Below are 23,344 nucleotides of genomic sequence, written 5' to 3'. Positions count from 1 at the left end.
AAAGTTAGATCACTTCGTGCGTCTGTATTTGCGTTCGATGTCGCTTCTTGTCACTCGACGGTGGAGCGCGTGCCGCGAGATATGATCCTTTGGCTAGGTTCTGCGTTTACCTTTTCTCGTCGGTCAAATATATTTAGAATAGAAAAAAAGTCGAATTTTTGTTAGATCGAGAGCATAGAGGATGAGAGTAAAAAGGGATTTGTATGAATAGATTTTATAGATATCATTCATATATTTTTCTTCACGATGGGTATCGCATATATTAATGATTGTTTCTCTCTCTCTCTCTCTCTCTAGATTTTTTAAATTTTACATTCTAATTTTAATTCAAATTTTAATAATAATGATAGTCAATAATTATATAAAAATAAAAAATTTGACAATCTTTAAGGTTTAGATAAATAGTTTAGATAGAAATTTTTAAGAGTAAAAAAGTTAGGTATAAGGTTAATATTTTTTTATATCGTTTCAACTGGATCGTCTAATCGTTGATATATATATATAATGTTCTCGATATGTAATATTGATGTTCTCGGCAATATATGATCGATTGAGACACATGAGTCGAATGGCAAAATTAATTCTCGATGGTGTAACGCGATGGGATAATGCTTCAAATTGACGCAAGCTTCCTCTCAACAACATAAAGGGGAATGAATCTCTCAACGCTGATTCTCCAAGGGAGGACAGGGTATCCAAGGACGTCGTTATTGGCCCCTGAGGCCATATCGCGTATTGTTGTCTCCGGATAAAACGAAGAATCACTGAATTTTATGAGATAAACGAGGCGAAGGTTGTGGAGGTAATTCGTACGGTTTGAATTTTGACAGCCAGTATGGGAATAAGGAGTCCTAAGATCATACGCAAGAATGAGATATAAATGAAAAAATATTAATTGCCCAATTTTTTTTACATACGTAACATTGTAGAATATATGATTATATAATAATTGTATACATATTACAAAATTTTTCTTTTAAATTTTATAAATTACGTATAGATTTTGATAATCTCTAATTTAATTTATACACTTCTATTCGATTGTTAACTCGCGGTTTCTGCGACATATTTTTTTGGAATATTACTGCGGCAAATCAAAACAGTTGAAACAGTGTAATGCAAATTTAAAAAAAATTCTTATATGAAAGTGATTTTTGTGATAATACACATAGATTTCTATGGAGTGGATTGCCACTCTTTTTTCGACTTTTACGGAGATGACAACGACGTAATTTAGCAGACACGAGAAGATCGCCACGCGACGGCGACAAGGGGTGGCGAAGGGGTTTGCGCCGCTCTTTCGTGGTTGTATATATCAGGGGCGTCGCGTTATTGGCCCCCCAGGCGCAACCGGGCTTTGTCGACTGGCACGCCGCGAGCCGGATAAATCGAACCCCAAGAATTGCTGACTTTTATAGGATAAACGGAATAAAGACTACTTCTTTCGTGCAAACTAATGTATACACACGTACATACACATATATATTGTATGTGTGTTATGTATAGTAGCGTGTATAGTGAGCTGTAGGTATATCTCTATGAATCTGCACGAATTAAAAGTCGAATGAATAGTAATCGATCTGAATATGCAACTGGATGTGATCAAATATTTTTTAACGATTCATATAAAATTATTTTTACAATCTTTATTTGCTTGAAAATGTTAAACCTTTTATACTTATATTTTTTTATAATTGATGTTTAATAAGAGGAATCACTTAAAAAATAGGCAAACAAAACGAAATGTGAATCAAATGCAAAAGAAGATTCTGTTCGCATTTCATTATGGCATATATTTTTCGAAACTTCAAACAGCGAAAATTCGCATTTTATTTTCTTTCATCTTAAAACTATTTTCTGGAGATAGAAATTCTCTCGTTTATAGATTCTTTCCTTTTCTTTATCTTTCTCTACCTCTTTGTTGAATCTGAACATTTCATTGATTTGATTTACTGTTTATTTATATCGTGTTCATTTTTTTATTATAAATTATTGTGCACTGAAATCTTTTCAAGTATTTTTGCAAAAATTTTCTGTTTTTATTTTAGCTTTTTATTTTAGTTCTTATTTGATTTATAGGAAGAAAAATATATTTTTATAATATTAAATAAATAAATATATTTTAAAATAAATACATAATTAAATTTTTGCATATGTTTTTGTAAAAAAATTAATATTTTGTATATTTATGCATTTGTATATTTGTATATACATTTATATATTTTAGTATGATACTTAAGAAGGATACATATTCTTCTAATTTTCTTCAACATATTGGGGAGTAGCACTTTGAGAAATCTATTTTTTATCGTCACAACAATCGAGTATCGATACCATATTTGCATGATAAAGCCGACTATGAGGGAAGCGGAGACGAGATCAAACACCCACGCTTTTATATAGATGGCGACGAACATTTTGTACGATTAAATCAATGCAGAGATTCGACAACTCGTTTTATCGAGTATAAGTCGCATGAACTTATATCACATGAATGATAAAACAAATTGTATTGCTACATTTTTAAACAAAAAAATTTTAATATTATAAAAATTGCGTAATTTTTTTTATAAAATAAACTTTTCATTTCTAAAGTCATTTCTATTGTAAGTGTGATTAGATTCTGTTAATAAGAAACACGAGTTAATAATTAATCTATGACGAAAATCTTGAAAAATGCAAAATTTTTTTTTTTAATTATTAATATTAAAGTAAAATTTCGAAAATATATAACATTTCTATTTTATATTTAATACGCACAAATTTAATTTATGTATACATTATAATACATACATATAATATTTCTTTTATACTATAAAATATCTCAAAATTATTGCTCTTTTTTTAATCATAATTTTTAGTTGATTTTTTGAGACTATTTTTCCTTAGCAAAAATATCTGAGATAAACTTAAATATTTTGCATTATCTTTGTAATAAAGTTTTAAATTAAAATTTTATTAAAACTACTTAAAACTGATGAACAAATATGATTTTATCATTTTGAAGAGTTTTTTTTTATTTAACTAAAAACTATTTTTAAATTAACTTTAAAAATTGTAAATGTACAGAGACCATTCACATAAATTTGTCATACGACTAGTTATATATTACGAACGTCTAACGAATACCTAACAAATTAACACGAGGAATTAACCTAAATAATCTTAAGTCAATTACAGAACACGATTATAGGATGAATTGTATTCTATTGTATAGGTGATTGCATAGGTAATAATTGTCAGTTAACTGTCAGTTATGTCTTTTCTGATAAGCAGCTTAAAAAGGACAAGACTTCTTAGCCATTATGTACAATGGTTATAAAATTAGAATGTGGATTTAGGATTGCTGCATATTTACAAAGGATATATTGTTCTAGAAGTAGCACGATAATAGACAGAATTAACGATGTCTCATTGAATGAAAACCGCATTTAATGTTTATTTTTTTATCATACATTCTTTTTTCGAAGAAAGTTCTTTCTCACATACCTGCTGGTTTTTTCAAGTCTACATTATTGCACACAATTGACATATCTTTGAGAATTTTTGTCAATAGTGTTGTATTATCCGTCGTTCGGAATTTTGTCTTTTAAAACTTTAAGAAAATACGCGATATAATAATAAGGAAATCGAGAAAGATTAAATAGAGAAATATATTAGCGATATTGCATGTTTTCACATTTTGCAATGGCATACATTTTATTAACTAAATTGTATTCTTGTTATTTATTTAATAAGCAAATCAGTATATGAACAAAGAAATGAATGATGCATTAATTGTTTCTTCCTAATTTGTTTTTATAAAGAACAGTTTAATAATAAATTTTTTTAAAATTATTGAACTGTTCTGAATTAATAAAGCAAAGTGTGTCATGCAGATTTGATCAAAAGTGACAATTTTATATAGTAGCATCGAATTAAATTAAAGTGCAGAATTCTCAAGAAAGTGAAATTATGCAATGACATTATTGTTATCGAATTAGCCGTAATCGTTGAAATTTCGCATCTCTGAATGGAAAGGAATATAAAACAGAAACGTGTAAATCTTTTGAATTTTTAAGATAATTTCTTAATCGGGAGAAGAGAATGAAAGGTAAGAAAAGACAAGGAATAGAAAGAATGTGATATGGAGAACGCAAAGGACGTAAAGAAGAAGAGAGACGGGAGGAATGAAGAAGATGCACGTAGGTCGATGGATCGAATGTAGAGGAACAGGAAACAGTCGGAAGGGCGAAAAGAGACAGTAAGAGGGCGGGCGGATAGAGAGGGAGAGAGAGACGGGTAGGGGAGCCAGAAAAAATCCGGGGATTTACGCGGAAAGGGCAAAATATTCCCCGCCCAGGCTTCATTCAGCCTCCGATTACGGGGTGGCTTTGGGTGAAAAGCATGCGCTTTCATTGGTCGAGGGGCTAATATGGCGGTGTTAGGGGTTGCAAGGTGGGGCGGGTGTACGCGATATTAAGGGCTGCTTTCATGTCCGACGAGCCAGTTCGTGGTGCGCCGTCGATTGACGCATTTTCCGTCGAGAAGGTGGAGAACGAAGCGTGAAGTATTCGACAATCTCCTGTGTCTCTCCTCATTCTCCATCCTTCTCAGATTCTCTCGCTTTTTCTTTACTCTCATACTTTCTTCCGGCTGGACCACACTATATTCGGAAGCACACGCGACTCGGCGGGAGATTCAATTTGCGCGCGTGCCACTCGGGAGACAATTTATGATTTGTCAGTGATTTTCGTGGATCGAGGACTGTTTCGTATTGCCACTTGTTTGCCATTGAATATCGCGAAACTTTGCGTCAGTGATTTTCGGGGAGAAAGATTTCTTTAGAATGGCCCAGACTTATAATCAAAAGAGAAATGTGTACACCATCGATCAGATATTGGGTCATGGCAAGGATGAAGGTATGATAAATTGTGTTTATCTATTTATATTTGTATGATATATTCTACTTTAGTTTTTTATTTTTGCCAATTGGTGGATTTAAGACATTTTAGGAGCGTACAAATTTAATTTTCTCTAGTACAGAAATATATATTAATCTATGTTAATAAAATGTGACGAATAAATATATAAGCATAGTTTACTTTAGATATACATTTTTACGAATTAAAATATTAAAAATTATCTTTAATTAAAAATATTTAACAGTTTATAACTACTTTATATAATGACAAATTTTAAGGTATTAAAAAAATAATAGTAATTTAGATAAATTAAACATTATATTTAGAAATCATTAAATTTGATTATGATTTGACGTATATAACATTTTTGTTGGAAAAGTTCATTATATTTATCTTTCATAATTATTATTGCTTTAGTAGTGGATAATCATATGAATATTTTTTATAGATTTATTATTTCTTACACATTTATAAATTTTTATAATATACTTGTACTATGTGTACTTGTATAAATAATAATAATAAGATTATAGGATCACAAAAATTATTCAATTTGCAATAGATAATTCTCTTTTACTTTATCGTATTTATCGTACCGCATTAGACAAAATAAGCTTTAGTTATAAATTAAATATTTTTTTCTGAGTTTATTAATTTATATATAGATATATATACACAACAATACTGCTTAGTATAATAAAACAATCATATCTTCATTCACGAAATGATTGTATGCAATCGTATATAATGATTGTCAGATCGCGATAAGAAGTCACTGTTACAATTTTTATTACCTTGATACCAATCGATCGTGATGCGATAGCGACACGAACATACTTTCTTTCTCATTATAATAACGTAGATTTTCTGAGAGGAGCATATATTGAGCGAACGAATAACAATGAGCGAATAGCAAATGCAAATTTTTACTGTTAAAATTTCAAGATGTTTTTGTTACAATAAATATACAAATAAAATATTGGTTAATATTCGATTCGCTTACATAGGATGATATACATCAAAAGAAGTTTAAAAAAAATTATTTTTATATTTATACATATTGCTCTCGTTAGATGTTTATTTGTTCGGTGTATATTTATTTCAAGATGATGTATCGTGAATAAAATGCGAATATTATCTGATAAGATTCATATCGTTCTATAATTTTTCAAATGACAACCAACCATGTTTTCAAAGTCATTAAGGATGACTAATTGCTGATTTTAATATCTATGTGTGAATCGCTACGCAAATATGAAACGTCTTTACGGGTTTTTAATTTATCAGAGAATTTTTATCTTCTTTAGGGGGGAAAATAAGAAAGGAAAAGATATAAATTAAAAATATTATATATATTTAAAATAATATATAAATTATTAAAATATGTGTATGTACGTATTCTAATTATATATTAAAATTATAAATTATATATTCTAATTATAAATTATAAATTTCTAATTTTTTGAATCAGAAATTGTTAAAATTTTTACAAATATTCCTCTATTTTTTAATAAAAAATATATATACATATATAAACTCGCAAAAAAACTCAAAACTGATATCCATATTTTTATGAAACAATAATAACTAAAAATACGTACGCACAAGTATATTTTAAATCTGAATCTTGAAAAATGAGGTATAATTGATATGAAGCTGCAAATTTGGACGATGTGAGAAAGAGCTTTATAACTTACATTGCCAATTTTAGGATTGCGCAATTAAAGGTAATGTTACGTAATTAGGTCGTCGTAGGTTACAGAATCTGTGGTGACAATCGGAATTTACTACAACGTGAATTTACTACACGATGTTATGCGACACGCGAGTGCGACATGCGCGCGGTTAGGCTGCGGAGAGAGGCACACGAAGAGGTAGATTGTTTCGCTGCATGCGCTTTGTAGAATCGTCACGGCATGATAAATCGTGTTATCGAATTTATAAAGAATTACGTTATTACGTCTACTCGCTACTAGTCGATTACAACCGTTTTATAGGCAAACAGATACGATCCCAATATATTTTTATTAAACGAACCAACTTTTTGGTCTTGCTTATAAAGGTATTTCTTAAATTTAAAATAGTCATTGAATCATATTTGAGATTAAAAAATATATTAGACAGATGTGAGATTAATATGTAGATGACTTTTTATTTGATCTCTCTCTTTCTCAAAATTAGGTACTTAATTAGGTATGTATTAGGTAATTAAATAGAAGATACTTAATAATTCCAAATCATGTTTTTTATAATGGCACACATCTATAAGTTATATAATTGAAGTAATGTATAATTAACATTAATTAGTTGAAAACATAATTTGTTCACATTATTAATGCTCTCGTAGAATATGCAAAAACAAATATGCAATTTACATATAATTCAAAGTCTAGTCATTACATATTTTATGAAAGAGAGATTTATATTATCTTATAATTAGTAATATTTTCTGGAAAGTCTAATAATTTAACTTAGAAGCGAATAAAAATGTTATTTTTGGCAATTAAGTTTTGCAAGCTTCAAAAATTATATATAATTATCTTAATTATTTTTATTTTATTTTATATTTACGTGTTTAATTTAATATATTCAATTTTAAATATAACTTTACGCTTAAATCAAGTTTTAATTTAAAGATTAATTACAAAGGTATTTATAAACGAAATAATTACGATAGATAATGATCCCCCTTGACATTTTTATTAGAACATGTCAAAGTATATATACAGATATAAATATAAAGTGGCTCTCTCACACATTAGGTTTGCATATACAATTATATTCGTATATGTCAAGTACGCCGCTATTTTTAGATTGTCAACTGCAATGATTCAAAAATAGCATTGCTTTCAATATTATAATCTGAGATAATCGGCTCAACGATGATTTTATCTTGAATTGTGCTCGCGTTTTTTCTTTTTTTTTTTTTTTTTATAAAAAATACATTTTATAAAATGAGGATTTACTTAGTCTTCAATTTATATGCGATCAGTGATAACTGCTGTAACACGAATTTACGGCACGAAGTTACGACACGCAAAATTGCGTGTATACATCAGATGTACATTGTCTCTTTATATGTGCATATGCAATGTACAAATACAGAAATACTAAGTGTGACGTGCAAACGCTGGAAATTATATGTGAACAATGTGTGTTGCTCCACGGCTATCATAAATATATAAATTATTAGAAATATAATTTATGTATATTTGCAATGTTTGTATATTCTCGGACGAATCTACATCTATTATAATTCACGGTTAGTTTTAAAAGAGCAAAATAGCATTATATAATTCGTATTTGCCATAATGATGTGAATATTCTGCGGCCGTAAATATTTAATTTTTTCTATTATTATTAAAATAATGATACAATATATGATATCATCGTAAAATTCTAAATATAATGTTTAAAATAAATTATCCAAATTGAATTTTTGAATCAAAAAAAGATTACTAAATATTAATAATATAATATTACATATTTTATATTACATAATTTTTTCTTATTAAAAAATGAGATATATACATATTTGAACAATGAAATGTGTTCATATATTTATTTATATCTCTCTAGTTTATACAAAACATATTTATAACTTGATATTTTATTATGTATTTTTATATGGAAGAGAGAAAGAGAGAGAGAGAGAGAAAGATATATTTCTTTTATATAATATTTCTTACATTTTATAAATTTTTATAAACGCGTGTCCCACAACATTTTTTTTTGAAACGTGATCCCGTCACGTTTTATCCCGGAACACGCGGCTGCCGTATTAACGTAATTCTCCTTAAGGATTTTATTAGATTTTCAGTGTAAAGTCCTCGGCCACTTGTAATCCGCTCCTGTCTCACGAAAGTATATTTCACCGACTGGCCAGTCGCGATCCGGACAGACATAAATCCCTTTTAACGCTTAACGCTTAGACACATAATCCGCATAGGCGCCTTACAGGAAGAACGATCCTTTTTAGAGCGACCTGGACGCAAAATTTGAAAAACACTTTTGTTATGCGTACTCTAATTATTGCGAAGACAAGTGGAATTTACGTACGCACTAGGACAAATTATTGAAAAAAAGATTTCTCATCTTTTGTATAAGATTGATTACTTTCACAGGGGAAACTTTTCGAGGGGAAAACGACGAGATTGACTACTTTGAGTTGCGGAGACTTTAACTGCGTATTCGCGTCAGAGGTGTGATTTTGAAAAGATTTCGTAGGAGATTTTATTACATCAAGGAAATTTCATTGCAAGAAATTTTGGACGATCTCGAATCTTTTAGATATCTTTAGATATAGCCAAGTGCATCTAAGTGACAATACTGATTTTTGTTTTCTTTCTCGGTAGCATTATTTCTGTTTTCTTTCTTAATAGCATTATTTCTTTGAGGTCTTTAGATTTTTTGCATTATATACTCAATATAATCTAGATAAATAATTTATATGTTGTGTCATAATATTTTATTTTTATATATTATAATTCTCACATATTATACGTAAATGCTTGAACGCTTATAAACATTATATCATATTAGGAATGACAGTTTAAGAGAATTATTATTTTCTAGGAAAAAATTTGCGTAGGCGCGAAAGTGCGAATATATAAAGTATCCTCTGTAACGCGAAATGAAGGATCTTATCGTAAGAAAAGGGTGCATGTTCACCGCTTATTATTATTTCCGTGATTAATACTGTTAAGTAGTTATCATATAATACAATTTATATTTATAAATTTCCCCGAGTTTCTCTACTAATCTTCACAAACGTTATCTAAAGGCTCTCATCGTCACAATCATTGATACAATTTTCTCGGCAATTTCTTCGACTTCATGACGGAATAATTGGCGACATGGGCCTGCGATCGGCACGGTAAATAAATTTTTAATTTCGCCGTTACGAGCGTCACCCTCTCGGCTATCTCTACCTACCCTATCCTGCCTTGGTCGTCTGGTCTACATCAGGCGTCGGCGCACCGTAGATTTAATAAAAAGCAATGGAGAGCTAAGCATCAAGTGGGTACTCCATTGTGCCCCGACATAAAAACATTGAAATCTCTCTATTCAGCTTGGATTAGTACGACGATGCCCCTCTCTCTTTCTCCCTTTCTCTCTCTCTCTCTCTCTCACGTACGCGTGCGAAAGCCCATGCGTGCACACAAACATAATATGCGTGCGTATAACGTGCGCCGGCGGGCAATGTGCACGCTTACGTTTTCAATCGTTTCTCTCGGTTCATCCTATCACAACTGCTCGCCATGTATCGACACCGAAAAGTAGGATTAGCATTATTACGCATGAGTAGTAAATGCTTGTCTAATTAGCCCGAATGGAGACGCGCTGAACGGGATGAATGGATGCGCGCTCTACAAGGATGGATAATTTGTAATCTTACGGTCATTCGAAATGGTTACCTCGTGCGTTATTGGTCAAGTCTCATAAATTGAAGCATTTAAAATGACATATTAACTTTGAATTACAAGTAATCTGAACTAATGAGAAACCAGACAAACTAACATACCTGCTCCGTTCTAGCTGTCAGTGTGACTCACTTGTGTTTCCTTTTTCCTCGAAAGATCTGACCTGTTTGGTTTTGATAAATGTTTTTCGCTGAAAAGGGACCGATTAAATATTTTCTTAGGTAGAATATATTTTGGGGTAGAACAGGTCAAGTTGCGTTAAACAAACGAACCAGTTCAGAGGATAGTAATATTTATTAGTGCTAATGGTGGCTTTTATTGGTTGATGCAAGATGATTAGAATTAATTTGTAGCGTACACAGAAATTCGATAGATTACATTTATCAAGTTAGATACTATTTAGAAGATGTGGCATAGTGTAATATGAAGCGATTTCGCGGAAACGTACTCTTGAAGCAGATTATAATTTAATGTGAAATTAGTCGGGGCGCGTATGCGCGTAAGCGGATGTAGACGAAGTCGTAGCGAACCGTTGTAACTTTGTAATTGCTGCTTCGGTCTCAGGTCCTTATCCAATTTATATGCATTAATCTAAAGCGCGATATGCAGTTAGCTCAGCTTAATTAGCCCAATTCGCAGTAATGAGGATGCAACGTCGATTTTATCGATAGATCAGTGAGCGTTGTGGTTGTAAACATTAATATAAATCTAATCATGTCTCAATAAGCAATAAATATATGGATTATATGTCATATTTGTAATTGCTCTTCTATTCGTTTCTATTGAAATGTATTAGAAGTTTCTTTCTATTAATTTTTAGCGACTTTTGACATATGACATATAATTCATATCTTTTCTTTCTATTTTATTATTACATCGATTTATAATAACATTTTTTAATTGTATAAAAAATTTTTTTTCATGTTTTTATTAATAGTTTTTAACTTTTTTTACAGATATTTTAAATTACGCAGTAAAAGATACATATGTAATAAAAAATTAAAATAATCTTAAATCAATCAATAAGTTTTTCATTTTTTTGTCAAACGGAAAAACGTATTAACTTCCTACTTGAAAGTTTTCAGTAACGAGTTTGACCGCAATGAAAAGTTCGATATACTTTTGTCTTTTGTTAGAGACCTATAGGAAGCTCCTTGCGCAAAAGATGAGGAAGTCCGAGAAAGGAAGCTCGCTCGTATCGCGCTTTCAAGATTACCGACGCAACAAAAGATTCAAAGGGAAATAATAAATCGTAAGCGGCAATTTGTGACGCGCGTGTGTATATATATATCACTTCTTACAAGCGTCAAAGAGGCGTAACAAGGTTTGTCGCGACGCCTGCGATTTTTATCACCCGTCAGGTTTTGCCGTGGCATTTTTACCGCGATGCATTTTTCAGGAATCCGAGAGATATTTCTGCTACTTTTCGCTCGCGCAATCCGCTCGGCGACATCCTTCTGACATCTCGTCAAGCGCATCAAGCGTAATGGTTCGTTTTGTGCGTCTTTTTTTTTTAAACTCGTTAAACTCGATGGATTTATTTTTAACGCGTCAAGTGCCTTTTGAAATTACATGCAGATCAACCGAATTGTTATTATTTGAACGTTTCGCACAATATCTCGCGTTTTTCAAACATTTTTGCGCGTATCGATCCGACATTGTAGAGTCGTAGGGTTTTATAACAAAGTTGTTGAAAAATAATCGCCGCACATTAATCGTCAATTATTAAAATTTTTAATATAAATGCAAAAAATAGACACGACAGAGAGATGTATATATACGAATAACAATTTTATGTAAACTCTGCGATATATAACTTTTATATATAATTAATCTCGCTATAGAAATAATCGCTCGTCCGCGAAGATCCTATTGTTCCATCGTCGCGAGATTATTCATCCTATTGTTTGATTTGCAAAATTTAAACCATTTTATGTTCAGATTAACCGACGATGATCGCGAAAGGCTCCCGTTTATACAAAGTCGACATACGGCGCGATTTGATTTCTCGCTTAACGCGAATCGAACGAAATACATACCTTTTCTACGCGTAGTTTACTCTAATAGGGCTTTAAGCCCTCGTCGATGTTCGCGCAAAGACAGAACGAGTGGTCATGGTAGGAAATATGACTGAGGGAGGACTAGAGGCGGGATGCGATCGCCCGAGAAGGGCATGTGTTGCACGGGGGTTGCAACAGCAAGGCTGTTGCTGTATCGTGACAGAGAGAGAGAGAGAGAGAGACACAGAGGGAGGAGGAAAAGGTGGAAGAAGGGTGGGCAGAGTGTGCACTCGTGATATTTGCTAATCACTGACAGCGACGGCTTTTAAGTACTGTCGAGCACATACGTATATATAATGTGCGCGCACTTACATTTGTAGGGTATTTCGCGGGCGTGTACACGCGTGTGTCCGCGCGGGCGCATGTATGGAGCGGTGAAACAAAAAAAAATGTAAAAAAAGATGAAGCGAGGCTTAAAAATTGGCAAATCCGCCGATCGGACGTCATCGGCGTATCGGTTATATCGGTACCGGTCGTTGTGCGGCTTAAAAATGAAATTGAACCTGTATCTCCCCGCTGTTGCCGCCGCCGCCGCCGCCGCCGCCGCCGCCAGAGTCGGTATATCAGGCAAAACGACAATTTCGTTTTGGCAACGCGAAGCGATATGGTTTAATCGCCTCGATCGTCTCCCCGCGCGCTCAAGTATCGGAGCTACTGTTTGACGTATATTTGACGTATTTAGCAAGCGGAAATGCGCCGATAAATGTGAAGGGTTGCAAATTTTCTCGCGTCTTACGGAACTGAAAGCTTCGGCCATTTTCGAGCAGCTACTTACGAATAGCTCTTTTCGATTTCATCTTCAAAATCTGTCTTACAAGAATCTCTCAATCTTATTTTATTAATCTTATCGTGTTTGGAATTTATGAATCTGTAGTGTGAAAAAAGATGCGCGTTTTAGAAATTATGTTCTAGGGAGCTATTATATGTTACCTATGCTATTTTGCAATTTATTCAATCAGAAACGTGTGAATTTTCGTCTCGCGAACTTGATCGCGATTCCATTCGTTTCTTTAAGTTATTATGAATCTTCGAGATTCCGAGCGAATCCAAGCCAATCACACTTTGATTGTCAATGATAATTTTCGTAATCTTATTCCAACTGGAATTGAGTTTCCATTCGTTCGCGAGGTGTCGGAAATATTCCGATCATTTCGGATATATTATTCGAATATTTATAATATATTAAGTGACGAAATTCGGAATAGAAAAGAAATAGCGATAAAATTCAGAGTTTTATGTTCGTTACTCAATTCTTGTGCACAATCGAAAATTATTGCTATTAATATATAATTATATATTTCAACGCAGTAATATAAGGTATAAATCGATTGCGAATAGATTCTTATAAACAGATGCCATTATAAGAAAGTAAATTAATACAAGTGACAACGCACATACACTTTTTTTGTAAAATAAAATCAAATTTACATGGTATTGATCTTTTAAATTTTTATTAAGTTGATCCAAATTTGTTAGGATTTAATTTAAAACACACATTTATTAATGCTCGCTTATTAGTCAGATTATTAATTTTTAAAATTATATTTATAAAAAGTTGTGAAATGAATGAGCGCAATCACGCTTTCAGAGTAGCATATAATTGATTTTAGATCACGCGACATCATCTGACGCAGTCGTCGATGGCGGCGACACGGAGCTCGGTCACTTGAGCGATCATCAGATCAACGATGCGTTGCACGATCCGTTGAACCTGGGTGAATCCGATCGTCCACGCAAGGTACGAAGGTCTCGGACGACTTTTACAACCTATCAACTACACGAACTCGAGAAGGCTTTCGGGAACACGCAGTACCCGGATGTGTTCACCAGGGAGGAGCTGGCGATGAGGCTGGATCTTTCGGAGGCGAGAGTACAGGTACTTTTGATGAACGATTGAATCTGGAAAGATAACATGTGGTAGTTGAAAAAGGTTTCGCGGAAATGACAAAAATTCTCGCGAACGTTTCGAAATGAATAAAGTAAGTTAGAAATTCACGACAGACGCGGCTTTAATAATTTTTCAAATAAATCTGAGAAATAACTTGTAATAAAATATAATAAAATGTATATTATTATATTATAAAAAATATAATAGTAAATGTAATAAATTTAGATGAAATTGTCTAATGTTAGTTCAAAAGAACAATGACATTGCCGTTATTAAATATCGTGTTTCACAAGAATAAAATATAGTCTCGACACTCTCGATCGCCGTGTACTTTCAAAAGATTAGCTTATGTCATTTCCGTGCAACGACCGGCTTGAATATTCCAAATGCGGCTTGAAGAGAAAGAGGGAAGGAAGTCGGGCCAGATTTCGCCAGACGACGAGACAGTTGCAGAAGCATAATTAACCTTTCGCCGCTTTGGCTGGACGAATTCACAAAGCCCGAAAGGCACGCGTGTGTCGCTGAATTTCACGCATTTGATAGTGGCATTCGCAAGTTTTGTAAGTAGTTTAAATGACGAGCTTTAGATTCGACCCTAGGACAAAGAAGTTTAAAAGGCTATTTGCGAGCTCGTATAAATTTTATGTTAAATATAGGGAATATTATTAAAAGGAAAATCGAGGCAATGTAATGTGTGCTAATAATATTATGTATCAATAATACAACAAAACTTGTTTGTACAGCCATATGTTGTTATTTATAATTATATTAAATTTAAACTTGTTTCTCGCATGAATAAATCTAATGTTGTCATAACATTATATAGGGATTAGTGTATGCAGATAGAATGCAATGAACGTGTATAATAAATTGATTTTCACATGCAGCAATCGTCATGCGAATTAATTTCTGTATGGATCTTATACGGAGGTAGACGGATTCTGACTAGCGTCGAGCATCCTCGAGTGTTTGTAGGATTGCGACTCAGTTTCAAGGCGCGAGTCACTTAACTAATTAACGACTATTGTATCGCAAAATTTCACGCTACCGTTTTCCATCTATAATTTTGCGAAACACACGCTACGCCTCGAATCCATCAATGGTTAATTCCACAGAAGGGGGGTTGCTCCGTATATAGAGAGCAGTGTAATCTGCTTTGGAATTACTTTAAAGCAGCATCCTTGAAAATTCAAGTACGCTGCAACGTTGGGGTGTAGCTCAATCCACAATAACTGCTAGACATCTCTTCTATATTCGTACAGAGAATTATGTTCTCTCTCTCTCTTTCTTTCGAATATATCATTTTAAAAATAAATTAATTTTCACGGTATACATATAATAATATATGTACTTGTACAAGAAACATTTTAATTTCAAATAGAAATTACTGAGAGGATTATAGTCGACAATCAAGTTGATATTATATTTGAAACTCGTTAATTATAATTTGTTTAAATTATCACGAAATTAATTAACATTGGAGAAAAAAATTATCTATCTATATAAAGAGAAGAATGAGTGCACATTATATGATGCGGTAGCGATTTTTGACAGATGTTGGATAAGGGAAAAACCTCTTATTGATTTCCTCAAAGAACCAATATCCTCGAATCAGTGCGTCTTTGGAATCGCCCGATTCAATTGTTTTATTCTGATGTACGACAAAGAAACTGTCGACACACAAGGAGTAGGCACACACTTGTACGCATTTCTGCACTTGTGTGCGTGCGTCTAGTATATTTTATATGTATATCGACACGGATGAAAGAGAGAGAGAGAGAGAGAGAGAGGGCGCGAGAAAGAGAGAGTGCGAAGGGTTGTGCGTGGAGCCGCCGGCGGAAGGGTGGCGATGATGCTGAAAAGAGATGGAGAACATTCCGATTGGCCCATTGTGGTACAGCGGAGCGACAATGCCGGCAATTGGCCGTCGCTCGACAAAACCGCTAAATGATCTGCCGCGGCGCAGCCGATGTGCCACGGCCACTTTATTTCAATCTAGGAAATCCTCCTGTTCTCTCCCCCTCTCTCTTTCTCCCTCACGTCGATTTCGAGATGCGAAATTACCCCCATTTTTCGATATTAACCCAGCTGGCCGATATATCGATGATCGCGCGTATGGTAACGCAATCGCGAGTCGTTTCTGACGTTTCCTATACCCTGGACCGGCGATTCGCGATCGCTCGACGTTTCGAGGGAATTTTCAGTTTTTATATGGACATCGCGACGCGATATTTTATATGAAATTTTTACGAATTACTCTTCACTGCATTATATCTATTCACTGCAATATATTCTGGAAAAAAATATTCTTTTTTTTTATTTAATATTTTTTGATCAATCTGGAATTTATTTTTACCTAATATATCAATGTCGTATAGTTTTCAAATTATATATGCGATGTATATTAAATTATCACAATTCTCTCTCAAAAAAAGTTCAAGGAAATATCTATAAGTTTTTCGTAATTCTTTCTCGGTATAGTCTATCGGATATATTTTAATAAATAATGCATGTATTTTTTTTATTAAAGTGAAAGAATCTATCTTAAAGACAGGAGTGTATTAAGTCAGAGAAAAATAAGAACAAATCATATATGGTATACGTAAGAATTTAATAGAGAGAGAAAGAGAGCTTATTAAATATTTAATTAGAAAAGCATATTTATACTTGAGTTATAAATTCGACAAAGCATCCTCAGATCCATACATAGGACTGTGGAAATATTACTGACCGCCCATGGTAAATGATTTGAGAGATTAATATAGGGCAGTTATGGAAACGCTTTGGCGTTGCAAACTTTCGAGTTCGCGGTGGGTCGCTTAAATGGCGCAAGGTTTGTGAGCACTTAGGCGTTAAAAGCTATTCAGAAGCGATTAAATAATTAACAGCAATTAGGCAATTAAATTTCCTGCCCTCGTCTCGCAACGCTGACCTCTTTCCCTCGCTTCAAGTTATTCCTCTCTTTCTCCTCAATGCCACTTGCTTCTCTCCGGTTGCGTTCTCGATTTTCCCACGTCGCTTGATTTTATTCTGCTATTCGACCGAAACTAACTTGCTAATTTGTTTCAATCTAACTGGCAGTAATTCACAGCTATATTCGATTTTTTAAGTTAATTATAATTAATGTCGTTGTATATGACGTATCATTAATTCATAGTGATAAATCATAATCTCTTATTTCGAATTTGCATCTTTTGTGAGAAAAAATTAATAAATTATACAGATATAGATAAATTATATCAAATTTACTTTTATTTTTATTATTAGTAAATTTTTTTGCACGATTTATTCTTTTAATTATAATATAGATTATATTTAACACTTCGTATTCGTCGGATATTATATATTATGTACATTGTATATTTACGCAAGTTTATTTTTTATATCTAAATTTTTAAATGGTTTTTAAAATATTTTTTTACATTTTTTAAATATATTATTAAATCTGTGCATAATGTCTAAGGTATAATAAAAAATTTTCCCTCTTTTTTTTCTTTCTTTTCTTTTTTTCTATTCCGTTGCTCCTCCGCTGGTACCCACGAAAAATCGGAGCAGCTCGAGCGGAAAGCGAAAGCATTTATACGGCAACCGGACTAGCGATAGGGTCGTCGGGGAGGATAGACGAGGATAGAAACGAAGGCAGGGGTTGCTGGCACTCAGGGGTACGAAGGAAATCAGGATAATTGTTAACAATTAGCTTAATCAACCTCGAGAGCAAGCTTTTGTTGGCCGCTCTGATACGCGCGCCTGGGGTTCTCATACGTCTTTTCTGCCAATTTCGGATCTTCGTGACGAATGTCCTAATATTTCGATAATTCCGGATCAACAGTGATGGCAAACTCTATAATCTCGTAACAGACTAATTGGGCTAGTATAAAATAATTATAGTGTTTTATTGAAAATATTGTAACAGATTATTTTACTATATAATTTTTTTAAAATGAATACAGAGTAATTGTGTTCAATGTTGATCGATGTTGTTGTAAAATATTATTTGCTGTTTCAGGTCTGGTTCCAAAATCGACGTGCAAAGTGGCGCAAGAAGGAAAAAGCATTGGGCAGAGATACCAGTTTCATGCATGTCGAGCAAGGTGGTGAGTTTATTAAAGATAATAATTTAAATCAAATAATTTTAATTATGATATAAATGAGACTTTCTGCTTTCTATACAAGTAAAAAAGATACTTTTTAATAATACAAATAACTTTTTGTAATTGTTGATCCATTAGATATTTTGACAAAATTATTACAAGTAAATTATCACGATTTGTAACATTGTAGCCCCATTTATAATGTCACGGTTTAAGTAAAAAAAAAAAAAAATTATTGAATCAGAAAAAATTAGCTCGTATCTACGATAATGGACTGATTTGTCGCGAATCAATCGCGGAAGCTCGTTTTCATCCACCGTTTGCTTTCTCGCTTCGCTGTAACGTAGTAACGCGCGTGTTACGTCGCTAATACGCGCAAGAGAAGGGCGACGAGACCCGGAATTACGAAGGGTAGATGCAATCGGCGACAATTACGTCTAATTCAGTGTCGACCGTCGCAGCCATCACGCGCGAATGATATAGAATAGAAACGTGGCCGATTAATTTTTCATGGAACGCTCTGTGGATGTAAAGCTTGTACACGGCGAGCCGGATTGATGGCGAGAAAAAATTCTACTAATGGTTTTGCGACTCTATGTGACATCCGTAATCAATTTTATTAATTACATTCAATCGTATAAATTTGTAAATTGTTTTCTTTGTGTTAATTCGTGAATATTATTGCGACGTTAATGATAATGCTTGGATAGAAAAAAGGTGAAAATGAATATCTTACATTTGTATTATTCTGATTTAAAAGAGTTAGAAAGAAGATGGAAAGGCAGAATTTTTATTTTCTCTAAACTAAAAATAGACATAAAAGCGGAAGTACATTAACAGTCAAAGTAAATTAACTCTTTATGCTTTTAATGCACATTAATATTTCTTTAAAATGTTTTGGCGTTTTACTAATTTAATTGATTTATTATATATGTATATAAAAATATGATTTATTATATATTTACTGCGACTAAGAAAAAATTTCAATGCAGTGATAATTAGATTATTAAAGTACAATTACAGTTTTTTTAAGCATATAAATATAGATGAATAAAATATATATTCAGTATTATAATAAACACGAGTGATAAATGATGAATGATTATATCAATAGATAATAATAGATTATAGATGTCAGAATATAAATTAGATGAACGTCTCGCAAAGAAATATTTCGCAGTGCAGAGACTTAAAGCAATTTGATCCGCAGAAAAATCTGACGCTACCACCGTCACGACTTCTATTCGCAGGTGTAAATGAATTGTCTCTTCACGCGCGGCTTCTACAAACGGCTGGCGGGGTCCCAGGTGCGGATTCCTCCGGTCCACCGACCGGTGCGTTTCCTTGGTTCATCCCGCCGGTTTTCCCGCCACCCTGGCCGACGAGCGCGCCCAAGTTACCCCCTTTACACGCTATCCTGTCGCAATACATCGGACTGCCGTTGTCGCAGAATCTGGCGTCGCTCAGCACGATGTTGCCGATTAGCGTTAACCCGAGCTCGTCATTGAACCACAATAACATGAACGGCCACTCGCTGGGCGGCCATCTGCACGGCGGGCATCCTCTGAACCTGGGGGTGCAGAGTATACCGCAGAACCTGAGCTCGAAGAACGACAAGGACGAGGACTCGGTGTCGTCCGATGACGAGATCAGGAAGCAGAGTGCGGAAGTGCTGAGAGTAAAGGCGGAGGAAGTGCTACGCAAGGCGGACAATTAACTGTGAGAACTCTTATAAACTTTTGTAAATATGACGAACTTGTTCCCGGGGAAATTTTACCCATATTTGATACCAGCGTAAATGTTTTGAATTTGCGGTCTGCGCGTAAAAAGGATTTTCTTATTTATTAACAGGTTTGGAGAGATTTACCTCGTTCGCAACGATTCGATATCGATTTTCAATGTGTTTTGATATATTCATTGTTCCGGAAGGAAACGCATTTATTTCAGATTTTAAAGTTAATTTGAAGAAAATTTTAACACTCATCGTGGTGTCCTAATAAAGAATTATTTATAATTTATTTTTGTATTATTCGGAATATTTTGTAGGATCAAGGCCTAGAAATCGAGTGTTGCATGTGTTTGAGCAGTTAGTAAAGGACATTTGATATTAATTTTAATTATTTGTTGGATAGGTTCTATTAATTTTGAACATATTTGATCGGCATAGCTCAATATGATTGAATGATTTATACACGATGTTTAATTCTAATTAGAAGTCTGTGCAAGATGCAATCATAAATTTACTATTTATTAGTTATCAATATTAACCCTCAGTTACCTCTCTGGGTTACGTTAACCCATATCAAAAATGATTTTTTCGAAATTTTAGATCACTTTTCATTTGTTCTCAAATATCTCGAGTCGTAGAAATCTGATGACATTTGCTTTTTTTTTACTGTCTGGCGTATCGATTGAAAAAAAAAAATACTTCAAAATAGCTTCATTAGATCCAGAAATATAAACAAAAGAAGAGTCTGGGTTACTCTAACCCATGAGTGGTAAAATAGGGTGGCCAAAAATGAGTAATAACTGAGGGTTAATTAGTTGTATGTAATAGCATACACATGTCCTTTGATCCAAAGCGGAAATACATCCAGAAACTCGAGTATTGTCTTAATCATCGTGATTTGAAATTAAATTATTAATTAATAATTATTAAATTTATAATTTATAATACTTAATAATTAATAAATTTTAAATAAATCCTGAATAGATAAAAATACGTAGTTTTCTTCTCTAAGAATAAAATTAAAATTTTAATGATAAAATAACCTATGTCAATATTAATTAAACATAGAAAAATAGAACATATTGAGTTTACAATTATAATTAAAAAATTTTTTAATTTATTATATTGTATTGTATTACAATATATTTAATATGATTTAAATCCTTTATTGAATAAATATAATTCACAAAGTTGGGGAATTACAGAAAACATTAGTAGTCTATGAAAAAAATATATAGTTATTTTGTCAAAATTTTCTTTCATCAAAATTTGCACTTTTAATTAAACACATGCATCTCGCTCTCTGTCTCTTTTCCTCGATATTAACATCGTCAATTTTCAACAAGTTAATTCATTGATTCCATCAGCGTTTCCGCGAAACATCAAAATGAGATTTCAGAGATACAGTGTCGCGTACAGCGCAGCGTTATATAATGTTATACTATATCGTTATTCTAATTATTTAATGCTACGTTGTTACTCGACGTTTAATATAACAATCTATTTCATCGATATCGAAAATTCGTTCCTCGAAGTGAATCAAGCTAATTGTTACACTGGGCTAAATACGAAACTAAAATATGTTATTTAAAAAATTGTTTAACGTGATAAATTACTTATAAATTTTTGAAAGTGAGACAACTCTTTCTGTTTATTTAATTAAATAATAGAATTACGGTGGATGCATCTAGACATTGTCGTACAAACATCGACAACCTAGTCGAAGCAGTGTACGTTACTATTTTAATTCTATTATCTAGATTAATATATTCAATTTAATTTGATTTGATTACGAAAATATAACGAGATGTCGTATTTATCCTGTGTCACAATTGCCTTTATCCTGGATATAAAAGATAGACGAATGCAGCCGTATAGAATTTCTTCCAAGTGCTCTACAGAATCTCGCCTGCGTATGTTTTGTATCAGGTGAAAATGTACTGCGCGCGAGAAGAAGTTTTGTAAAATATGTGTATCATATTCACATTAGACATGTTATATATACATATGTATCATATATATCAACTATAGACTTTGTGTAAATATGTAGGTTATTCATTAAGTTAAAGAAATATATTGCACTTACAAAGAATCAGGCAGAACTATATATATATACATATATATAAATCCTACCGAAATTAATATTGCTTTGCCATTAATTGACAGTTTTCTTTAAAAAAAAATCGACCTTTAAAAGTTCGATTTTAAAATGAAGCAATAAAAATTTCGGATAATTATTAAAATTATAATCGTTTAAATAAAGCAAAAAAACAATTAATTGATATATTGAATATCTAGGATTAATTAAAAAAAAAAAAAAAAAGAAACGATTTTGGCGGCGGAAGAAAGTAAAGGGTGGAGAGCTTATAGGAATCATCAGGAAACGCCACTGATTCCAATCCTCGAAATATTTCAAGTAAGTACAGCAGTGATCTTTGCGTATCACGGTTAATAAGCCGCAGGTGCTTTTTCGCAGCCGTGCTTTCGCCACCCTAATTCGCCCCGTTTGAAGGCAATTCACAAGGGGTAGAGGAGAGGAGAAGGGTGCGTACTACAAAATCGCTTCCGCGTCATTAATCACGAAAAGATTTGGCGTATCGGCCGCGTCATTACGACAATTTCCTGAATTCCGCGTGCAGCTGGCAGTGCTGCACCCGCACGAACCCCGAATTCCCACGGATCCTAAACGCCCGCGCGTTTAATCGCACCCCTCCTTTCGGGCTGCACGCATTTTCCGTCGTCGAAAGTGAATTTCGTTCGTGAAGAGAGCGAGGGAAGGGAGACCAGGGCGCATCCCGGGCGTGGACGCCGGTAACACGCACAACGGCAATTACAATCCGGCCAATTTATCCGCGTTATCAGAAATTTATCTGTCGCGCGAAGGGGCGAAGGCCGCACGGCGAACGCGAGAATTATCGTTATCGTCGGCGCGTTATCGCGCGGGAAGGTAATTATTGCACCACCTGCTTGGCGGTCTCGATAAAACGCTCGGATAACGTAGAACGGGTGAATGATATTTTATTTTACGAGGCAATTCGCGTGGAGACTTACAGGTGAAATTTTTACTGACGCGTCCGAACTGCTTTTTAATCATTTATACGGAACTAAAAAAAGAGGAGAAAGGGAGAAAATATGGAAAGAGGTCGACAAAGACGCGGCGACGAATGGATACGTACATTTTCGTGAGTTTTTTAGGCAAAGAAAGAGTTAGAGGGTTCAGACATTTTATACGGCCACATTAAGACAAGT

The 23,344-nt window shown here is 33.4% G+C and overlaps 1 protein-coding gene across 2 annotated transcripts; it reads left to right on the top strand.

The window, feature by feature from the left end:
• Nucleotides 1-4,507: 4,507 nt before the first annotated feature.
• On the top strand, nucleotides 4,508-22,187 carry hbn (aristaless related homeobox homeobrain). Of its 2 annotated transcripts, none has more exons than XM_085480219.1 (4): nucleotides 4,508-4,901; nucleotides 13,998-14,263; nucleotides 18,282-18,366; nucleotides 19,617-22,187. In XM_085480219.1, exons 1-4 carry the CDS (start codon nucleotides 4,829-4,831, stop codon nucleotides 20,081-20,083), a joined length of 891 nt encoding a protein of 296 aa, XP_085336345.1. In that variant the 5' UTR covers nucleotides 4,508-4,828; the 3' UTR covers nucleotides 20,084-22,187. The 2 variants fall into 2 exon arrangements, with proteins under 2 accessions (XP_085336345.1, XP_029156315.1); XM_029300482.2 differs by having other exon boundaries at nucleotides 18,282-18,369.
• The last annotated feature ends 1,157 nt before the right edge of the window (nucleotides 22,188-23,344 follow it).

Source organism: Nylanderia fulva, unplaced genomic scaffold (genome assembly GCF_048542155.1).
Source record: "Nylanderia fulva isolate GAGA-0341 unplaced genomic scaffold, ASM4854215v1 Scaffold14, whole genome shotgun sequence".
Classification (NCBI taxonomy): Eukaryota; Metazoa; Arthropoda; class Insecta; order Hymenoptera; family Formicidae; genus Nylanderia; species Nylanderia fulva.
Note: the sequence above shows the minus strand (reverse complement) of the source record. Positions and strands in the feature narration are given on the sequence as shown.